The sequence below is a fragment of the Carcharhinus amblyrhynchos genome, chromosome 10 (genome assembly GCF_965287045.1).
Source record: "Carcharhinus amblyrhynchos chromosome 10, sCarAmb.v2.hapA, whole genome shotgun sequence".
NCBI lineage: Eukaryota > Metazoa > Chordata > Chondrichthyes > Carcharhiniformes > Carcharhinidae > Carcharhinus > Carcharhinus amblyrhynchos.
In genome coordinates this window covers 104,982,811-104,997,839 of record NC_137333.1, presented here as the reverse complement: position 1 = coordinate 104,997,839, position 15,029 = coordinate 104,982,811, and the positions used below count along the sequence as shown (strand labels likewise).

The 15,029-nt window shown below is 49.2% G+C and overlaps 1 protein-coding gene across 1 annotated transcript in view; it reads left to right on the top strand.

The window, feature by feature from the left end:
- Nucleotides 1-12,931, top strand: part of pde2a (phosphodiesterase 2A) — a 73,459-nt gene extending 60,528 nt beyond the window's left edge. The window contains exons 12-14 of the mRNA XM_080197819.1: nt 5,243-5,281; nt 6,956-7,062; nt 12,220-12,931. Coding sequence (XP_080053945.1) covers nt 5,243-5,281; nt 6,956-7,062; nt 12,220-12,448 — 375 coding nt within the window. The 3' untranslated portion in view covers nt 12,449-12,931. The remainder of the gene's footprint in view (nt 1-5,242; nt 5,282-6,955; nt 7,063-12,219) is intronic.
- Nucleotides 12,932-15,029: the final 2,098 nt, after the last annotated feature.

The window sequence follows — 15,029 nt, the reverse complement described above, 5'->3', positions numbered from 1 at the left end:
ACAGTTTCTTCCCTGCTGCTCTCAGACTTTTGAATGGACCTACCTTGCATTAAGTTGATCTTTCTCTAACCCTGGCTATGACTGTAACACTCCTCTCTCCTTTCCTTCTCTATGAACAGTATGTTTTGCCTGTATTGCACACAAGAAATGATACTTTTCACTGTATGCTTAACAATATGTGACAATAATGAATCAAATCAAATCAAAAAGCTCAACCAGCTGGATAATCTGCTTTCAGAGTATCCTTTACTCATGTCCACCTAGCTGTTCAGTCTGCATACCAGGCCTGAAAGGTTTCATTCGGACTAGCAAGCACACGTTAGTTGTCCTCATTGCCAGATTTTGTTGTGTGTTGGAGGTTTGGTACCGGGGGGGAGGTGACAGCATTCGATTGAAAATGAATGGAGCGTTATGAATGGTGTGTGATCTCTTCCACTGCGGCCTCTCTCTCTGTTTCCCACACCAGCTCTATCACATCATTACTGGAGCGTCCATTAATACAGCAACACGCCAGTCAGTCAATAGGAATAAACACAAATACTTAACACTATATGGAGAATTGAAAACCCCCTCTGAACTCCCTCCCTCTCACCCCTCCTCCCCACCCCCACACCCCTCCCCCATCCCTTCCCCCACCCCCACTCCCACCCCTTTCTCCAACCCTCCCCCCACTCCTCCACCAACCCCCCCTGCCCCGCTGCTCCCCCTCCCTCCCACACCCCTCCCTCCCCCCTCCTCTCTCCCCCCCCCTTCCCTCCTCCCCCCCCTTCCCTCCTCCCCCCCTCCCCTCCTCCCCCCCTCCCCCCTCCCCTCCTCCCCCTCTCCATAAGACTATAAGATATAGGAACAGAATTAGGCTATTTGGCCCATCGAGTCTGTTCCGCCATACCAATCATGGCTAACGGCTGATATGATTCTCAGCACCACTGGCGTCTGGTGAACCCGTTTGCTCACTTGGCTGTATGTGGGAGGTCAGACAAGGTAAATGATTGGCTGCGAAGTTCGCTCCGCTCCCAGTTGAATGGGATGGCATCCAGCACCCTCAGAGGGAGAAAGGCCTCGGGGAGATCAGATACGCAGAGTGGGTGTGTGGGGGGGAGCTGGGGTGGAGGTTGAGCATCAGTCCGTGGACTGAGATGCAGTTCCAGGATTCCTCCTTCCCACTCGCTGCCTCTCCAGGTCTCTCAGATAGCCATGTGTCCGCAATAGAGTGACGGAAGTGATTAATGCTGGAAATACTTGGCCAGTGGGGAGAGAGAGAGAGACAGACCTTTCAGCTCTGTGGCTGAAGTGCAAAAGGTTGGGGAAATAGCAGGTTTTAAACAAGTACAGAGGCGGGGAGAGTGATCAGATAGTAACAGAGAAAATGGTGCAAAGGGAACGGAGCTGGTAATGGAACAAGAATCAATAACTGGACTGTGAGAAACAGAGAAAACAATAGATAACTACTGATAACTAGAGATAACTAATGATAATTACTGATAACTAGAGATAACTAATAATAACTACTGATAACTATTAATAACTAGAGATAATTAATGATAATTACTGATAACTAGAGATAACTAAGAATAACTAATGATAACTGATAACTAGGGATAATTAATGATAATTACTGATAACTAGCGATAACTAATAATAATTTATGATAACTACTAATTAACTAATGGTAACTACTGATAACTAGAGGTAATTAATGATAATTACTCATAACTAGAGATAAATAATCATAACTAATGATAACTACTAATTAACTACTGATAACTAGAGATAATTAATGGTGACTAATGATAACTGCTAATAACTACTGACAACTACTGACAACTAGAGATAATGAAAGACAATTATTGATATCTATCATTCCCTGCTGCTATCTCTATAGTAACACCTCCGCCAATCAAACTGTCCACAGTTCCTGCTGCCTCGGAAAAACAGCCAGCATAATCGAGACCCCCCCCCCGCACCCCGGACATTCTCTCTTCCACCTTCTTCTGACAGGAAAAAGTAGCAAAAGTCTGAGATCACGTATAAATCGACTCAAGAACAGCTTCTTCCCTGCTGCTGTCAGACTTTTGAATGGACCTACCTTGCATTAAGTTGATCTTTCTCTCCACCCTATCTGTGACTGTAACACCGCATTCTGCACTCTGTCTCCTTTCCTTCTCTAAGGACAGTATGTTTTATCTGTACAGTGCGCCAGAAATAATACTTTTCGCTGTACACTAATACATGTGACAATAATAAATCAGATCAGATTGAATCAGCCTATTCACCAGCCCATCAGCACCATTTTCTCCCTGTAATCGAACTTGTCATTGTTTGAAATTTGCCATTCTGGTGTTTATCCTGTTCCTGGATTCTCCAGCAGGAGGAGAGAAGCCTCCCTGCCAAGCTCTTCAGTAATTGAATGTTACAACTTGATCTCCTCCCATCTCCTGAACTCCAGAGAACACTGAGCTCATCTCCTCCCTGTCGCGCTGTCCCTTCCTCCCAGAAGCTGTCCGGGTGAACCCTTACTGTACTCCCTCCAAAGCCACCATATCCTCGGGGCAGGAGCTCTGTCGACAGTCAAGTTTGCGTAGATTTGATCTGATTTATCATTGTCACATGTATTAATGTACAGTGAAAAATATTGTTTCTTGCGTGTGATACAGACAAAACACACCATTCATCGAGAAGGAATACTTTTAACATTTAAGAAAAATTTGGGCGGGTTGATGGATGAGAGGGGTGTGGAGGGATATGGTCCAAGTGCAGGTCAGTGGGACTAGGCAAAAAATGGTTCGGCACAGACAAGAAGGGCCAAAAGGCCTGTTTCTGAGCTGTAATGTTCTATGGTTCTGTGGAAAGGAGAGAGTGTAGAATGTAGTGTTACAGTCATAGCTACAGTGTAGAGAAAGATCAACTTAATACGAGGTAGGTCCATTCAAAAGTCTGACAGCGGCAGGGAAGAAGATGTTCTTGAGTCGTTCGATACGTGTCCTCAGACTTTTGTAGCTTTTTCCCGATGGAAGAGAGAATGTCCAGGGTGCGTAGGGTCCTTGGTTATGCCGGCTGCTTTTCCAAGACAGAGTCAATGGATGGGAGGCTGCTTTATGTGATGGACTGGGCTACATTCACCACCTTTTTGTAGTTTCTGAAACCAAAAAAGAAAACAAAAGCTGGAAAATCTCAGCAGGTCTGGCAGCATCCGCAAGGAGAGAAAAGAGCTGAGGTTTTCTCTCCTTACAGATGCTGCCGGACCTGCTGCGATTCTCTCTTCCGATTTCAGATTCCAGCATCCGCAGTAATTTGTTTTTACCTTTGGTAGTTTCTTGCAGCCTTGGGCAGAAGGTGGATGAAGTGATGTGAAAACAGGTTGGGTGGAAGCAGTGTGAGCTATTTGCTGCTGGAAGGGCTAACAGCAGTAGGATAGATGCACCAGCTTATTTTGATATTGCACCTTTCTGTGTACATCCGTACATTCTTGACCTTCTTGTAATTTTTGTTTGTAATTTTTATAAATGATCTGGATGAGGTCCTTGTGCATGTGTCGCAAAAACCCAGCTTGCAGGTGCAGCAGGTGGTCAGGAAGGCGAATGGGATGCTGGCCTTCATAGCGAGGGGGATTGAATATAAAAGTAGGGAGGTCTTGCTGCAGCTGTATAGGGCATTGGTGAGGCCGCAGCTGGAGTACTGTGTGCAGTTTTGGTCGCCGCACTTGCGCAAGGATATTTTGGCCTTGGAGGGAGTGCAGAGGAGGTTCACTAGGCTGATACCGGAGTTGAGGGGATTGAGCTATGAGGAGAGGCTGAATAAACTGGGCTTGTACTCGTTAGAGTTTAGAAGAATGAGGGGAGATCTCATTGAGACGTATAAGATGATGAATGGGATGGATAGGATAGAGGTGGAGAGACTCTTCCCGCTCAAAAAAGACAGTAGGACTAGGGGGCACAGCCTCAAGATAAAGGGGAGGCGGTTTAGAACGGAGTTGAGGAGGAACTTCTTCACTCAAAGGGTGGTGAATCTCTGGAATTCTCTGCCCGTTGAAGTGGTGGAGGCTGCCTCGCTAAATATTTTTAAGAAGCGGGTTGATGGGTTCTTGATAAGAGAGGGGATTAAGGGTTATGGGGAGAGGGCGGGAAAGTGGAACTGAGCCACGACAGATCAGCCATGATCTTATTGAATGGCGGGGCAGGCTCGAAGGGCTAGATGGCCTACTCCTGCTCCTATTTCTTATGTTCTTATGAGGGTATAGAAGGATGGATCAGTAAATTTGCTGATGACACCAAAGTCGGAGGAGTGGTAGGTAGTGAAGAGGGGTGTCATAGTTTACAGAGAGACTTGGTCAAGTTGCAGAGCTGGGCCGAGAGGTGGCGGATGGAGTTTAATGCGGAAAAGTGCGAGGTAATTCACTTTGGCAGGAATAACAGATGTGTAGAGTATAGGGCTAACGGTAGGACTCTGAATAGTGTTGATGAACAGAGGGATCTAGGTGTATGTGTACATAGATCCCTGAAAGTTGGGAATCAAGTAGATAAGGTTGTTAGGAAGGCATACGGTGTCTTGGCGTTTATTGGTAGGGGGATTGAATTTAGGAGCCGCAACGTCATGTTGCAACTGTACAAAACTCTGGTGCGTCCGCACTTGGAGTATTGTGGGCAGTTCTGGTCCCCACATTATAGGAAGGATGTGGAGGATTTGGAGAGGGTGCAGAGAAGGTTTACCAGGATGTTGCCTGGTATGGAGGGAAGGTCCTATGAGGAGAGACTGAGGGATTTGGGGTTGTTTTCGTTAGAAAGAAGGTGGCTAAGAGGGGACCTTATTGAAACATATAAGATGATTAGAGGTTTAGATAGGGTGGACAGTGATAGCCTTTTTCCTCGGATGGAGAAAGCTAGCACGAGGGGGCATAGCTTTAAATTAAGGGGGGGTAGTTATAGGACGGATGTCAGAGTTAGGTTCTTTACCCAGAGGGTGGTGAGGGATTGGAATGCCCTGCCTGCTGCGGTTGTAAATGCGCCTAGTTTGGGGGCGTTTAAGAGATCCGTGGATAGGTTTATGGATGGAAAGGGATTGGTTTAGGTTAGAGGGTCATTGTTTTTTTAATTGGTCGGTGCAACATCATGGGCCGAAGGGCCTGTTCTGCGCTGTAATGTTCTATGTTCTATGTTCTTCATACATTGTGAAGCTAACTGTTCCTCTCTCTGTCTACTGCAGAAAGCCCCTTGCTCATACAATCTTTACTTTGTTTCTCCCCTAGGAACTGATATATAAAGAATTCTTTTCACAAGGAGACCTGGTAAGTCAATATTTATAAATGATATCGAATTCCACTGGGATTCAGTATGCTGCTTTTAGATTTTTTTAAATTCATTCACGGTCAGCATTTATTGATGTGGAGATGCCGGCATTGGACTGGGGTAAACACTGCAAGAAGTCTGACAACACCAGGTTAAAGTCCAACCGATCACTATCAAATAAATCGGTTGGACTTAAACCTGGTATTGTCAGACTTCTTACAGCATTTATTGCCCATCCCTAGTTGCCCTTGGAGGGCAGTTGAGAGTCAACCACGTTGCTGTGGCTCTGGAGTCACATGTAGGCCAGACCGGGTAAGGATGGCAGATTTCCTTCCCATTACTGAACCAGATGGGTTTTCCCAACAATCCACAATGGTTTCATGGTCACCATCACTGAGACTAGCCTTTCAACTCTAGATTTATTAAGTTTCTTTTTTATATTTTACACCAATTCAATCCTATCAAATCAAATCCAATTCAGAGTCCCAACAAGTTGGGACATTCCCGATCCAAGCTGACAATTGGGCTTGATCTACATGATCCAGGCTGATTGGAGTAGGCATAGCTCTTCCTCCAAGGCTTGATCTCATTTGCATCTTAGCCAAAAGGCCGAGATACCGCTTTTAAAAATTGCTTCAAATGAAGCTAAAATGTAACCTAATGACTTCATCCAAGGACAGCATGTCCATACTACACTTGATCTTAGCCAAAATAGTTTATTGAAGTTGCTATAACAGGATTTAAACCTCAGAGCACCACCTTCTGGATTACAGTCCAATGGCATTCCCACTGCACCACCATCCTCCTTTGGGATTTGGTGCTAGTTAAGGAACTGAAGTTTTATTAGTGTCACAAGTAGGCTTATAGTAACACTGCAATGAAGTTACTGTGAAAATCTCCTAGTCGCCACACTCCAGCGCCTGTTTGGGTACACTGAGGGAGGATTTAGCACGGCCAATGCACCTAACCAGCACGTCTTTCGGACTGTGGGAGGAAACCAGAGCCCCCAAAGGAAACTCATGCAAACACAGGGAGAACATGCAGACTCCACACAGACAGTGACCCAAGCCGGGAATCGAACCCGGGTCCCTGGCCGCTGTGAGGCAGCAGTGCTAACCACTGTGCCACCATGTTGAGTTAAGGTGGGGGTGTCAGAGTTTTGGATGAGCTCACGTTTTATGGAGAGTGCAGCGAGGGACGTAGGCCAGGAATCCTTTGGAACAGTCAAACCTGAAGGTAGCACAGACACGGATGAAGGTTTCAGCAGTCGATAAGCTGAGGCAGGGGTAGGGAGGGATGATTATTGAAAGGGTGGAGATAATTAAATCACCCTGATGGATCGGTGGCGGAACGGAGGAAGCGTCAGGTGTGTACCTTAGACTCCAATATGTTGGAAAAGTTGCAAAGATTCATAGAATCCCTACAGGGAGCACCCGGAAGAAACCCACGCAGGTACGGGGAGAATGTGCAAACTCAGCACAAACATTGACCCCAGCCGGGAATCGAACCCAGATCCCTGGTGCTGTGAGGCAGCAGTGCTAACCACTGTGCCACTGTGCCAGTCCAGTTCAGCCTTGGATAGTGTCCAGGCCGGCGTAACAATGCAACTTCCCCACAGTGGCTGTCACCCTCAACGAGCTGTGACCTTTTGTGTTTTTCCTCGTTGTTTGCAGGAGAAAGCAATGGGGAATAATCCGCTCGAGATGATGGATCGAGAAAAGGCCTTTGTCCCAGAACTCCAGATCAGCTTCATGGAGCACATTGCCATGCCAACCTACCAGTAAGTCCCAAGGACAAGGATCTCCTCCGCTCGTACTGACAAATCCGCGGATAGTGGATAAACGGGAGAGAAGAACCCAAGGGTGAGGTGACGGGCGGGAGCATTGGAATTGCTCACACGGATTTCCCAATTGGAATTGGATAATTATCAGGAGAGAAAAGGGTTAGCAAGGCTACAGGGGAAAGAGAGAGAAAGCTGGGCAGTGAGTCCGCAGGGGGGACACTGAGTCAAATGGGGAATGTTCTGGAACATTCCCCAGGATTTCAGCTGCCAATGGATCCCAGAACACCAAACACAGCCGAAAGGAACAGCCCAGACAGAGGAACTGAACAGACAGAGGGTCACAATCAGCCAAGGCACCTCTTGCTGGCCTGTTACTTCCCATGGCCTTAAACCAAACAGTGGGACATGAGAACACACCACAAATGCCCTTGACAACTAACCCAGTCTGCCCATTGCAACAAGCAGAGCTCACATCCTGAGGGCATTTTAAAAAAAAATGTGGGTGTCGCTGGCTGGGCCAGCATTTTTTGCCCATCCCTAATTGCCCCTTGAGAAGGCGGTGGTGAGCTGCCTTCCTGAATGGCTGCAGTCCATGTGGTGTAGGTACACCCACGGTGCTGTTAGGGAGGCAGTTCCAGGATTTTGACCCAGTGACAGTGAGAGAATGGCGATGTATTTCCAAGTCAGGATGGTGAGGGACTTGGAGGGGAACCTCCAGGTGGTGATGTTCCCTGGTATCTGCTGCCCTTGTCCTTCTAGGTGGAAGTGGTCATTTGGTGGGTGTTGCCAAAGGAGCCATGGCGAGTTGGTTTGATTTGATTCGATTTATTATTGTCATATAAGAATAAAGAACAAAGAAAAGTACAGCAGAGGAACAGTCCCTTCGGCCCTCCAAGCCTGTGCTGAATATAATGCCTTGTCTAAACTAAACAAACCCTTCTGCCCTTACTCAGTCCGTATCCCTCTATTCCCTCCCTATTCATGTACCCACCCAGTTGCCTCTGAAATGTTACTGATGTGTCTCCTTCCCCCACCCCCTCTGGCAGCGCGTTCCAGGCCCCCATCCCTCTCTGTGTGAAAAACCTCCCCCCGCACATCCCCCTTAAACTTTCCCCCTCTCACCTTGAACCTGTGCCCCCCCCTTGTAATTGACACTTCCACCCTGGAAAAAAGCCTCTGACTATCCACCCTGTCTATGTCTCTCTATAATCTTGTAGACCTCTATCAGGTCTCCCCTCAGCCTCCGTCTTTCCATTGAAAACAATCCGAGTTTATTCAATTTCCTCATAGCCAACACCCTCGAGATCATGTATTGGGATACAGTGAAAAGTATTGTTTTGGCACTTCCTCAGCACTGACCCTCTGACAGTGCGGCGCTCCCTCAGCACTGACCCTCTGACAGTGCGGCGCTCCCTCAGCACTGACCCTCTGACAGTGCGGCGCTCCCTCAGCACTGACCCTCTGACAGTGCGGCGCTCCCTCAGCACTGACCCTCTGACAGTGCGGCGCTCCCTCAGCACTGACCCTCTGACAGTGCGGCGCTCCCTCAGCACTGACCCTCTGACAGTGCGGCGCTCCCTCAGCACTGACCCTCTGACAGTGCGGCGCTCCCTCAGCACTGACCCTCTGACAGTGCGGCGCTCCCTCAGCACTGACCCTCTGACAGTGCGGCGCTCCCTCAGCACTGACCCTCTGACAGTGCGGCGCTCCCTCAGCACTGACCCTCTGACAGTGCGGCGCTCCCTCAGCACTGACCCTCTGACAGTGCGGCGCTCCCTCAGCACTGACCCTCTGACAGTGCGGCGCTCCCTCAGCACTGACCCTCTGACAGTGCGGCGCTCCCTCAGCACTGACCCTCTGACAGTGCGGCGCTCCCTCAGCACTGACCCTCTGACAGTGCGGCGCTCCCTCAGCACTGACCCTCTGACAGTGCGGCGCTCCCTCAGCACTGACCCTCTGACAGTGCGGCGCTCCCTCAGCACTGACCCTCTGACAGTGCGGCGCTCCCTCAGCACTGACCCTCTGACAGTGCGGCGCTCCCTCAGCACTGACCCTCTGACAGTGCGGCGCTCCCTCAGCACTGACCCTCTGACAGTGCGGCGCTCCCTCAGCACTGACCCTCTGACAGTGCGGCGCTCCCTCAGCACTGACCCTCTGACAGTGCGGCGCTCCCTCAGCACTGACCCTCTGACAGTGCGGCGCTCCCTCAGCACTGACCCTCTGACAGTGCGGCGCTCCCTCAGCACTGACCCTCTGACAGTGCGGCGCTCCCTCAGCACTGACCCTCTGACAGTGCGGCGCTCCCTCAGCACTGACCCTCTGACAGTGCGGCGCTCCCTCAGCACTGACCCTCTGACAGTGCGGCGCTCCCTCAGCACTGACCCTCTGACAGTGCGGCGCTCCCTCAGCACTGACCCTCTGACAGTGCGGCGCTCCCTCAGCACTGACCCTCTGACAGTGCGGCGCTCCCTCAGCACTGACCCTCTGACAGTGCGGCGCTCCCTCAGCACTGACCCTCTGACAGTGCGGCGCTCCCTCAGCACTGACCCTCTGACAGTGCGGCGCTCCCTCAGCACTGACCCTCTGACAGTGCGGCGCTCCCTCAGCACTGACCCTCTGACAGTGCGGCGCTCCCTCAGCACTGACCCTCTGACAGTGCGGCGCTCCCTCAGCACTGACCCTCTGACAGTGCGGCGCTCCCTCAGCACTGACCCTCAGTACTGGTGCTCCTATAATGTGGTTCCTTAGCTCGGGTTATGAGACTCAGGTCTCTGGAGCTTTTTTCTTCATTCGTGGCATGAGGCTGTCACTGGCTGGCCAGTGCTCATTGCCCATCCCTAGTTACTCAAGGGCAGTTGAGAGCCAACCACAATGCCATGGACCTGGAGTCACATTTAGGCCAGACTGGATAAGGATGGCAGATTTCTTTCCCTAAAGGACATTAGTGGATGTTGTATATATGAACTTTAGTAAAGCCTTCTATAAGGTTCCTCATGGCAGGCTGATACAGAAGGTGAAGCCAGATGGGGTTCAAGGTGAGTTGGTAAGATGGATACAAAACTGGCTTGGGCATGGAAAGCAGAGAGTAGCAGTGAAAGGGTACATTTCTAACTGGAGGTCTGTGACAAGTACTGTTCCACAAAGGTCAGTGTTGGGGCTTCTGTTGTTCGTAATATATAAATATAAATGATTTGGCAAAAAGTGTAGGTGGTCTGATTAGTAAATTTGCAGAAGACACAAAAATTGGGGGGAGTAGTGGAGAGTGAGATGGATTAACAGAGGACACAACAGGCTTGGGTAGAGTGGATAGGCAGAGTCTTTCTCTCAGGGTTGAAAGGTCAATCACTCGGGGGCATAGGTTTGAAAGTGAGAGGGGGGAAAGTCTAAACGAGATGTAAGGGGCAGGTTTTTCACACAGAGGGGGGTGAATGCTTGAAATGTGCTGCTGGAGGAAGTGATGGAAACGGATTCTGTAACAACATTCATAAAACATAAATCAGTAAAGCACAGTACAGGCCCTTCGGCCCTCAATGTTGTGCCAAGCTTTGTCCAAACCCAAGATCAAGCTATCCCACTCCCTATCATTCTGGTGTGCTCCATGTGCCTATCCAATAACCGCTTGAAAGTTCCTAAAGTGTCCGACTCCACTATCACAGCAGGCAGTCTATTCCACACCCCAACCACTCTCTGAGTGAAGAATCTACCTCCGACATCCCTCCTATATCTCCCACCATGAACCTTATAGTTATCCCCCCAGTAACAGCTACATCCACCTGAGGAAATAGTCTCTGAATGTCCACCCTATCTATCCCCCTCATTATATTATAAACCTCTATTAAGTCACCTCTCATCCTCCTCTGCTCTAAAGAGAAAAGCCCCAGCTCCCTCAACCTTTCCTCATAAGACCTACCCTCCAAACCAGGCAGCATCCTGGTAAATCTCCTCTGCACTCTCTCCAATGCTTCCACATCCTTCTTATAGTGAGGTGACCAGAACTGAACACAATATTCCAAATGTGGTCTCACCAAGGTCCTGTATAGTTGCAGCATAACCCCACGGCTCTTAAACTCAAACCCCCTGTTAATAAACGCTAACACACTATAAGCCTTCTTCACAGCTCTATCCACTTAATTGGCAACCTTCAGAGATCTGTGGACATGAACCCCAAGATCTCTCTGTTCCTCCACATTCCTTAGAACCCTGCCGTTGACCCTGTAATCCACATTCAAATTTGTCCTACCAAAATGAATCACCTCGCACTTATCAGGTTAAACTCCATCTGCCACTTTTCGGCCCAGCTCTGCGTCCTATCAGTGTCTCTTTGCAGCCTGCAAGAGCCCTCCACCTCATCCACTACTCCACCAATCTTGGTGTCATCAGCAAATTTACTAACCCACCCTTCAGCCCCCTCTTCCAAGTCATTGATAAAAATCACAAATAGCAGAGGACCCAGCACTGACCCCTGTGGTACACCGCTGGGCTGGTAACTGGTCTCCAGTCTGAAAATTTTCCCTCCACCACCACCCTCTGTCTTCTATGAGACAGCCAGTTACTTATCCAATTGGCCAAGCTTCCTTCTATCCCATACCTCCTTACTTTCTTCATGAGCCGACCATGGGGAACCTTATCAAACGCCTTACTAAAATCCATGTACGCGACATCAACTGCTCTACCTTCATCTACACACTTAGTTACCTCCTCAAAGAATTAAATTAAACTAACTCAAAAGGCATCTGGACAGATAGGCAGGGAATAGAGAGATATGGACCACATAGAGGCAAGGAAGTATTAGATTAAAGAGACATCTGTGTCAGCACAGACTTAATGGGCTGAAGGGCCTGTTCCTGTAGTGCACTGTTCTCTGTAGGGAACCAGGGGGGGTTTTTTCCAACAACTGACAACAGTTTCATGATTCTTAATTCCAGATTTTTTCTTATTGAATTCGAATTCCACCATCTGCCGTGGCGGGATTCGAACCCGGGTTCCCTCAGAACATGAGCCGAGTTTCTGGATTAATATTAGAGTGATAGATAATACCACTCAGCCATTGCCTAGTGGGTGCTGGATGCCCCGAGCTGCGGTCTGCAGGCTGAGGTTTGGGGGTCCTCTGGAACCTCAGTCAAGGTTAACTCTTGTGACTTTCCTTCCGGACAGGCTCCTGAAGGACATCATTCCTCAGGCGGGATCTATCTACCAACAAGTGAAGGCGAACCGGGACCAGTGGGTTAAGGTTGCCCCCAGGTTCACCTCAACGGGGCTTCCGAGTGACAACTCCCTGGACTTCCTAGACGAAGAGGCTACAGATGTAAGAACCCCACCAGATATTTCCCCACAGACTCAGCGTATCGTACCAGAGGACCTGGAATCCACTTCTACCCACTGATGATTTTTATTCCGTTTAAAAGAACAGGAAAAAAAATACAAAAAAAAAGTCAAGGAAGCGACAGACAACAGCAGACATTGGCATCGTTTAAATTTATTTATTTTTTATAGGCTTGAATATTAACTGAGTGGTTGTTTCCCCTTGTCTCTTTCTCAATATTATCTCTTTTTTTTTGACGTTTGCACTTAACAGAAACAAAGATTTGCATTTATATAGAACCGTTATGGTGGTAAAAGTAACATCTCGCTCCGCTATGAGGGGGTGTTACCAAACTGAATCGGATTCCCATCGGGGCATGTCTGCAGGAGCGGCGATGGACGTCTCGCTCAACGAGGTAGGTTCTGAAGGAGCGTCTGGAAGGAGGTGAACAGAAGGAGAGACAGAGCCAGTTCCTGAGATCTGGAGCCCAGGAAGCAACGCCCGATGGTGGAGCGATTGAACTTGGGGGATGTTCAAGAGGCCCAGCTTGGAGGAGGGCAGAGATCTTGGAGGGTTGTGGGGGGAGCTGGAGGGGTTTACAGGGATAACGGGGCGGGGGGGGGGTGTAGGGAGGAGGTGGTGGGGAGGGGGCAACGAGTTGGAGGATTGATTGCTCAAGGCCATGGAAGGGATTTGACCACCAGGTCAAGGTTTTGAGGTACCATATTGAGGTATTGAGGAGCCAGGCCTAGAGCAGCTAACACAGGGGTGGTGGATGAATGGGACTTAGTGTCATAGAGGTTTACAGCATGGAAACGTCACTCCCGGGGAGGCGGGGGGGATGATTTTTGGGTGAGCTCCAGTTTATCGAGGGTGATGACCCCGGGAGGCTGGTTGGGAAAGCGGGAAAGTTTTGGAATAGCCCCAGTGACACCCCATCCCTCACACACTCCTGACCCATCACACACCGCTATCTAAACCAGTATTACACGTGCAGTGTGTGATTAGATGCCCTGTAATCAGGGTGAGCTGTGGACAGCAGGTTCCCCAGTGTCTGGGGTCATTTGCAGGGGTCACCTTGCAGATGGAGAGTTGTGTTTCATTTGTTGACAAGAGTCTGAACCCTTTGGTTCCTCACCCAGTAACAACCAAGCTCCTGCAGTCAGAGAGGTTTACATGGAAACAGGCCATTCGGCCCAACTTGTCCATGTTGCCCTCTTTTTCAAACCCCTAAGCTATTGCCCACGTTTGGCCCATATCCCTCTATATCCCTCTTACCCATGTAACTGGATCCACAGAGCAATGTCCCCTTTGTAACTGTCTATAGAGTTACGATTATGAGAAGTATGGACAGGGTGAATAGGGAGCAGCCGTTCCCTTGGTTTTGGGATCAGTTACAAGTGGGCTTTGCCGGCACCAGAGACCCTTTCTCCACCTTCTTCTTGACAGTTAACCTGACCTGGGAGCTGCGTTTCCCCCACATCCACCCCACTGCCTGCCAAAGCATTTCGTTTTAAATAGATGCCAGAGATATCTTCCGATCTCTGCCACCTGCCACAACCTTCTGACTTGGGAGTGTAATTTGCAGAGGTCACAACCAAAGGGATTAAAGGCTTTGCTGAGATTTGAACCCAGGGTCTCCCGTTTACCACATAGGCGCTTTAACCAGCTGAGCCACACAGCCTGACCGCCAGGTTGGGTAATCCGCTGAAATTTAGGGTGGCATTTTATCCTGGATGAAATGATCTTTCTACAATTGCTGAGTGCGAGGGTTCGGGTTACTGTAATGGATAAACTTTCATAATCGAGCATGGCTGCTGTAGATTCTCTAAGTTTCAAGCCACAGATATTGATGAAGGAGGCTATTCAGCCCATCGTGCTTGTGCTGGTCACTGAAAGGGATTCTAGTTCTAAGTTCCTGGTCCACGGCTCTTCAAAAACTTCAATGTTTTCAAAGGCTATAAGGCTCTCTGCGCTCCCCCCCCCCCCCACCTTTTCAGATAGTGAGTTCCAGTGAGGTCCCACCAACCTCTGGGTGAAAATGTTGCACCTGAATTTCAGTCTAATCCCTCTCCTCGTTACATTAAATCTACAGCCCCTGATTAGGGGTGGCACGGTGGCACAGTGGTTAGCACTGCTGCCTCACAGCGCCAGGGATTTGGGTTCGTTTCCCAGCTTGCGTCACTGTCTGTGCAGAGTCTGCGCATTCTCCCCGTTTCTTCCGGGTGCTCTGGTTTCGTAGAAGATGGGAGCAGGAGGAGGCCATTCGGCCCTTCGAGCCTACTCTGCCATTCATCACGATCATCCAACTCAATAGCCTAATCCTGCTTTCTCCCCATAACCTTTGATCCCTGTTCACCCCAAGTGCTATATCCAGCCGCCTCTTGAATACATTCAATGTTTTGGCATCAACTACTTCCTGCGGGAATGAATTCCACAGGCTCACCGGGTGAAGAAATGTCTCCTCATCTCCGTCCTAATTGGTCTACCCCCAATCCTCAGACTGTGACCCCTGGTTCTGGTCTCCCCTCACCATTGGGAACATCCTCTCTGCATCTCCCTTGTCTAGTCCTGTTAGAATTTTATAAATCTCCCATAGTCTGAAAGATGTGCCAGTTAGGTGCATTGGCTAAATTCTCCCTCAGTGTACCCGAACAGGGAC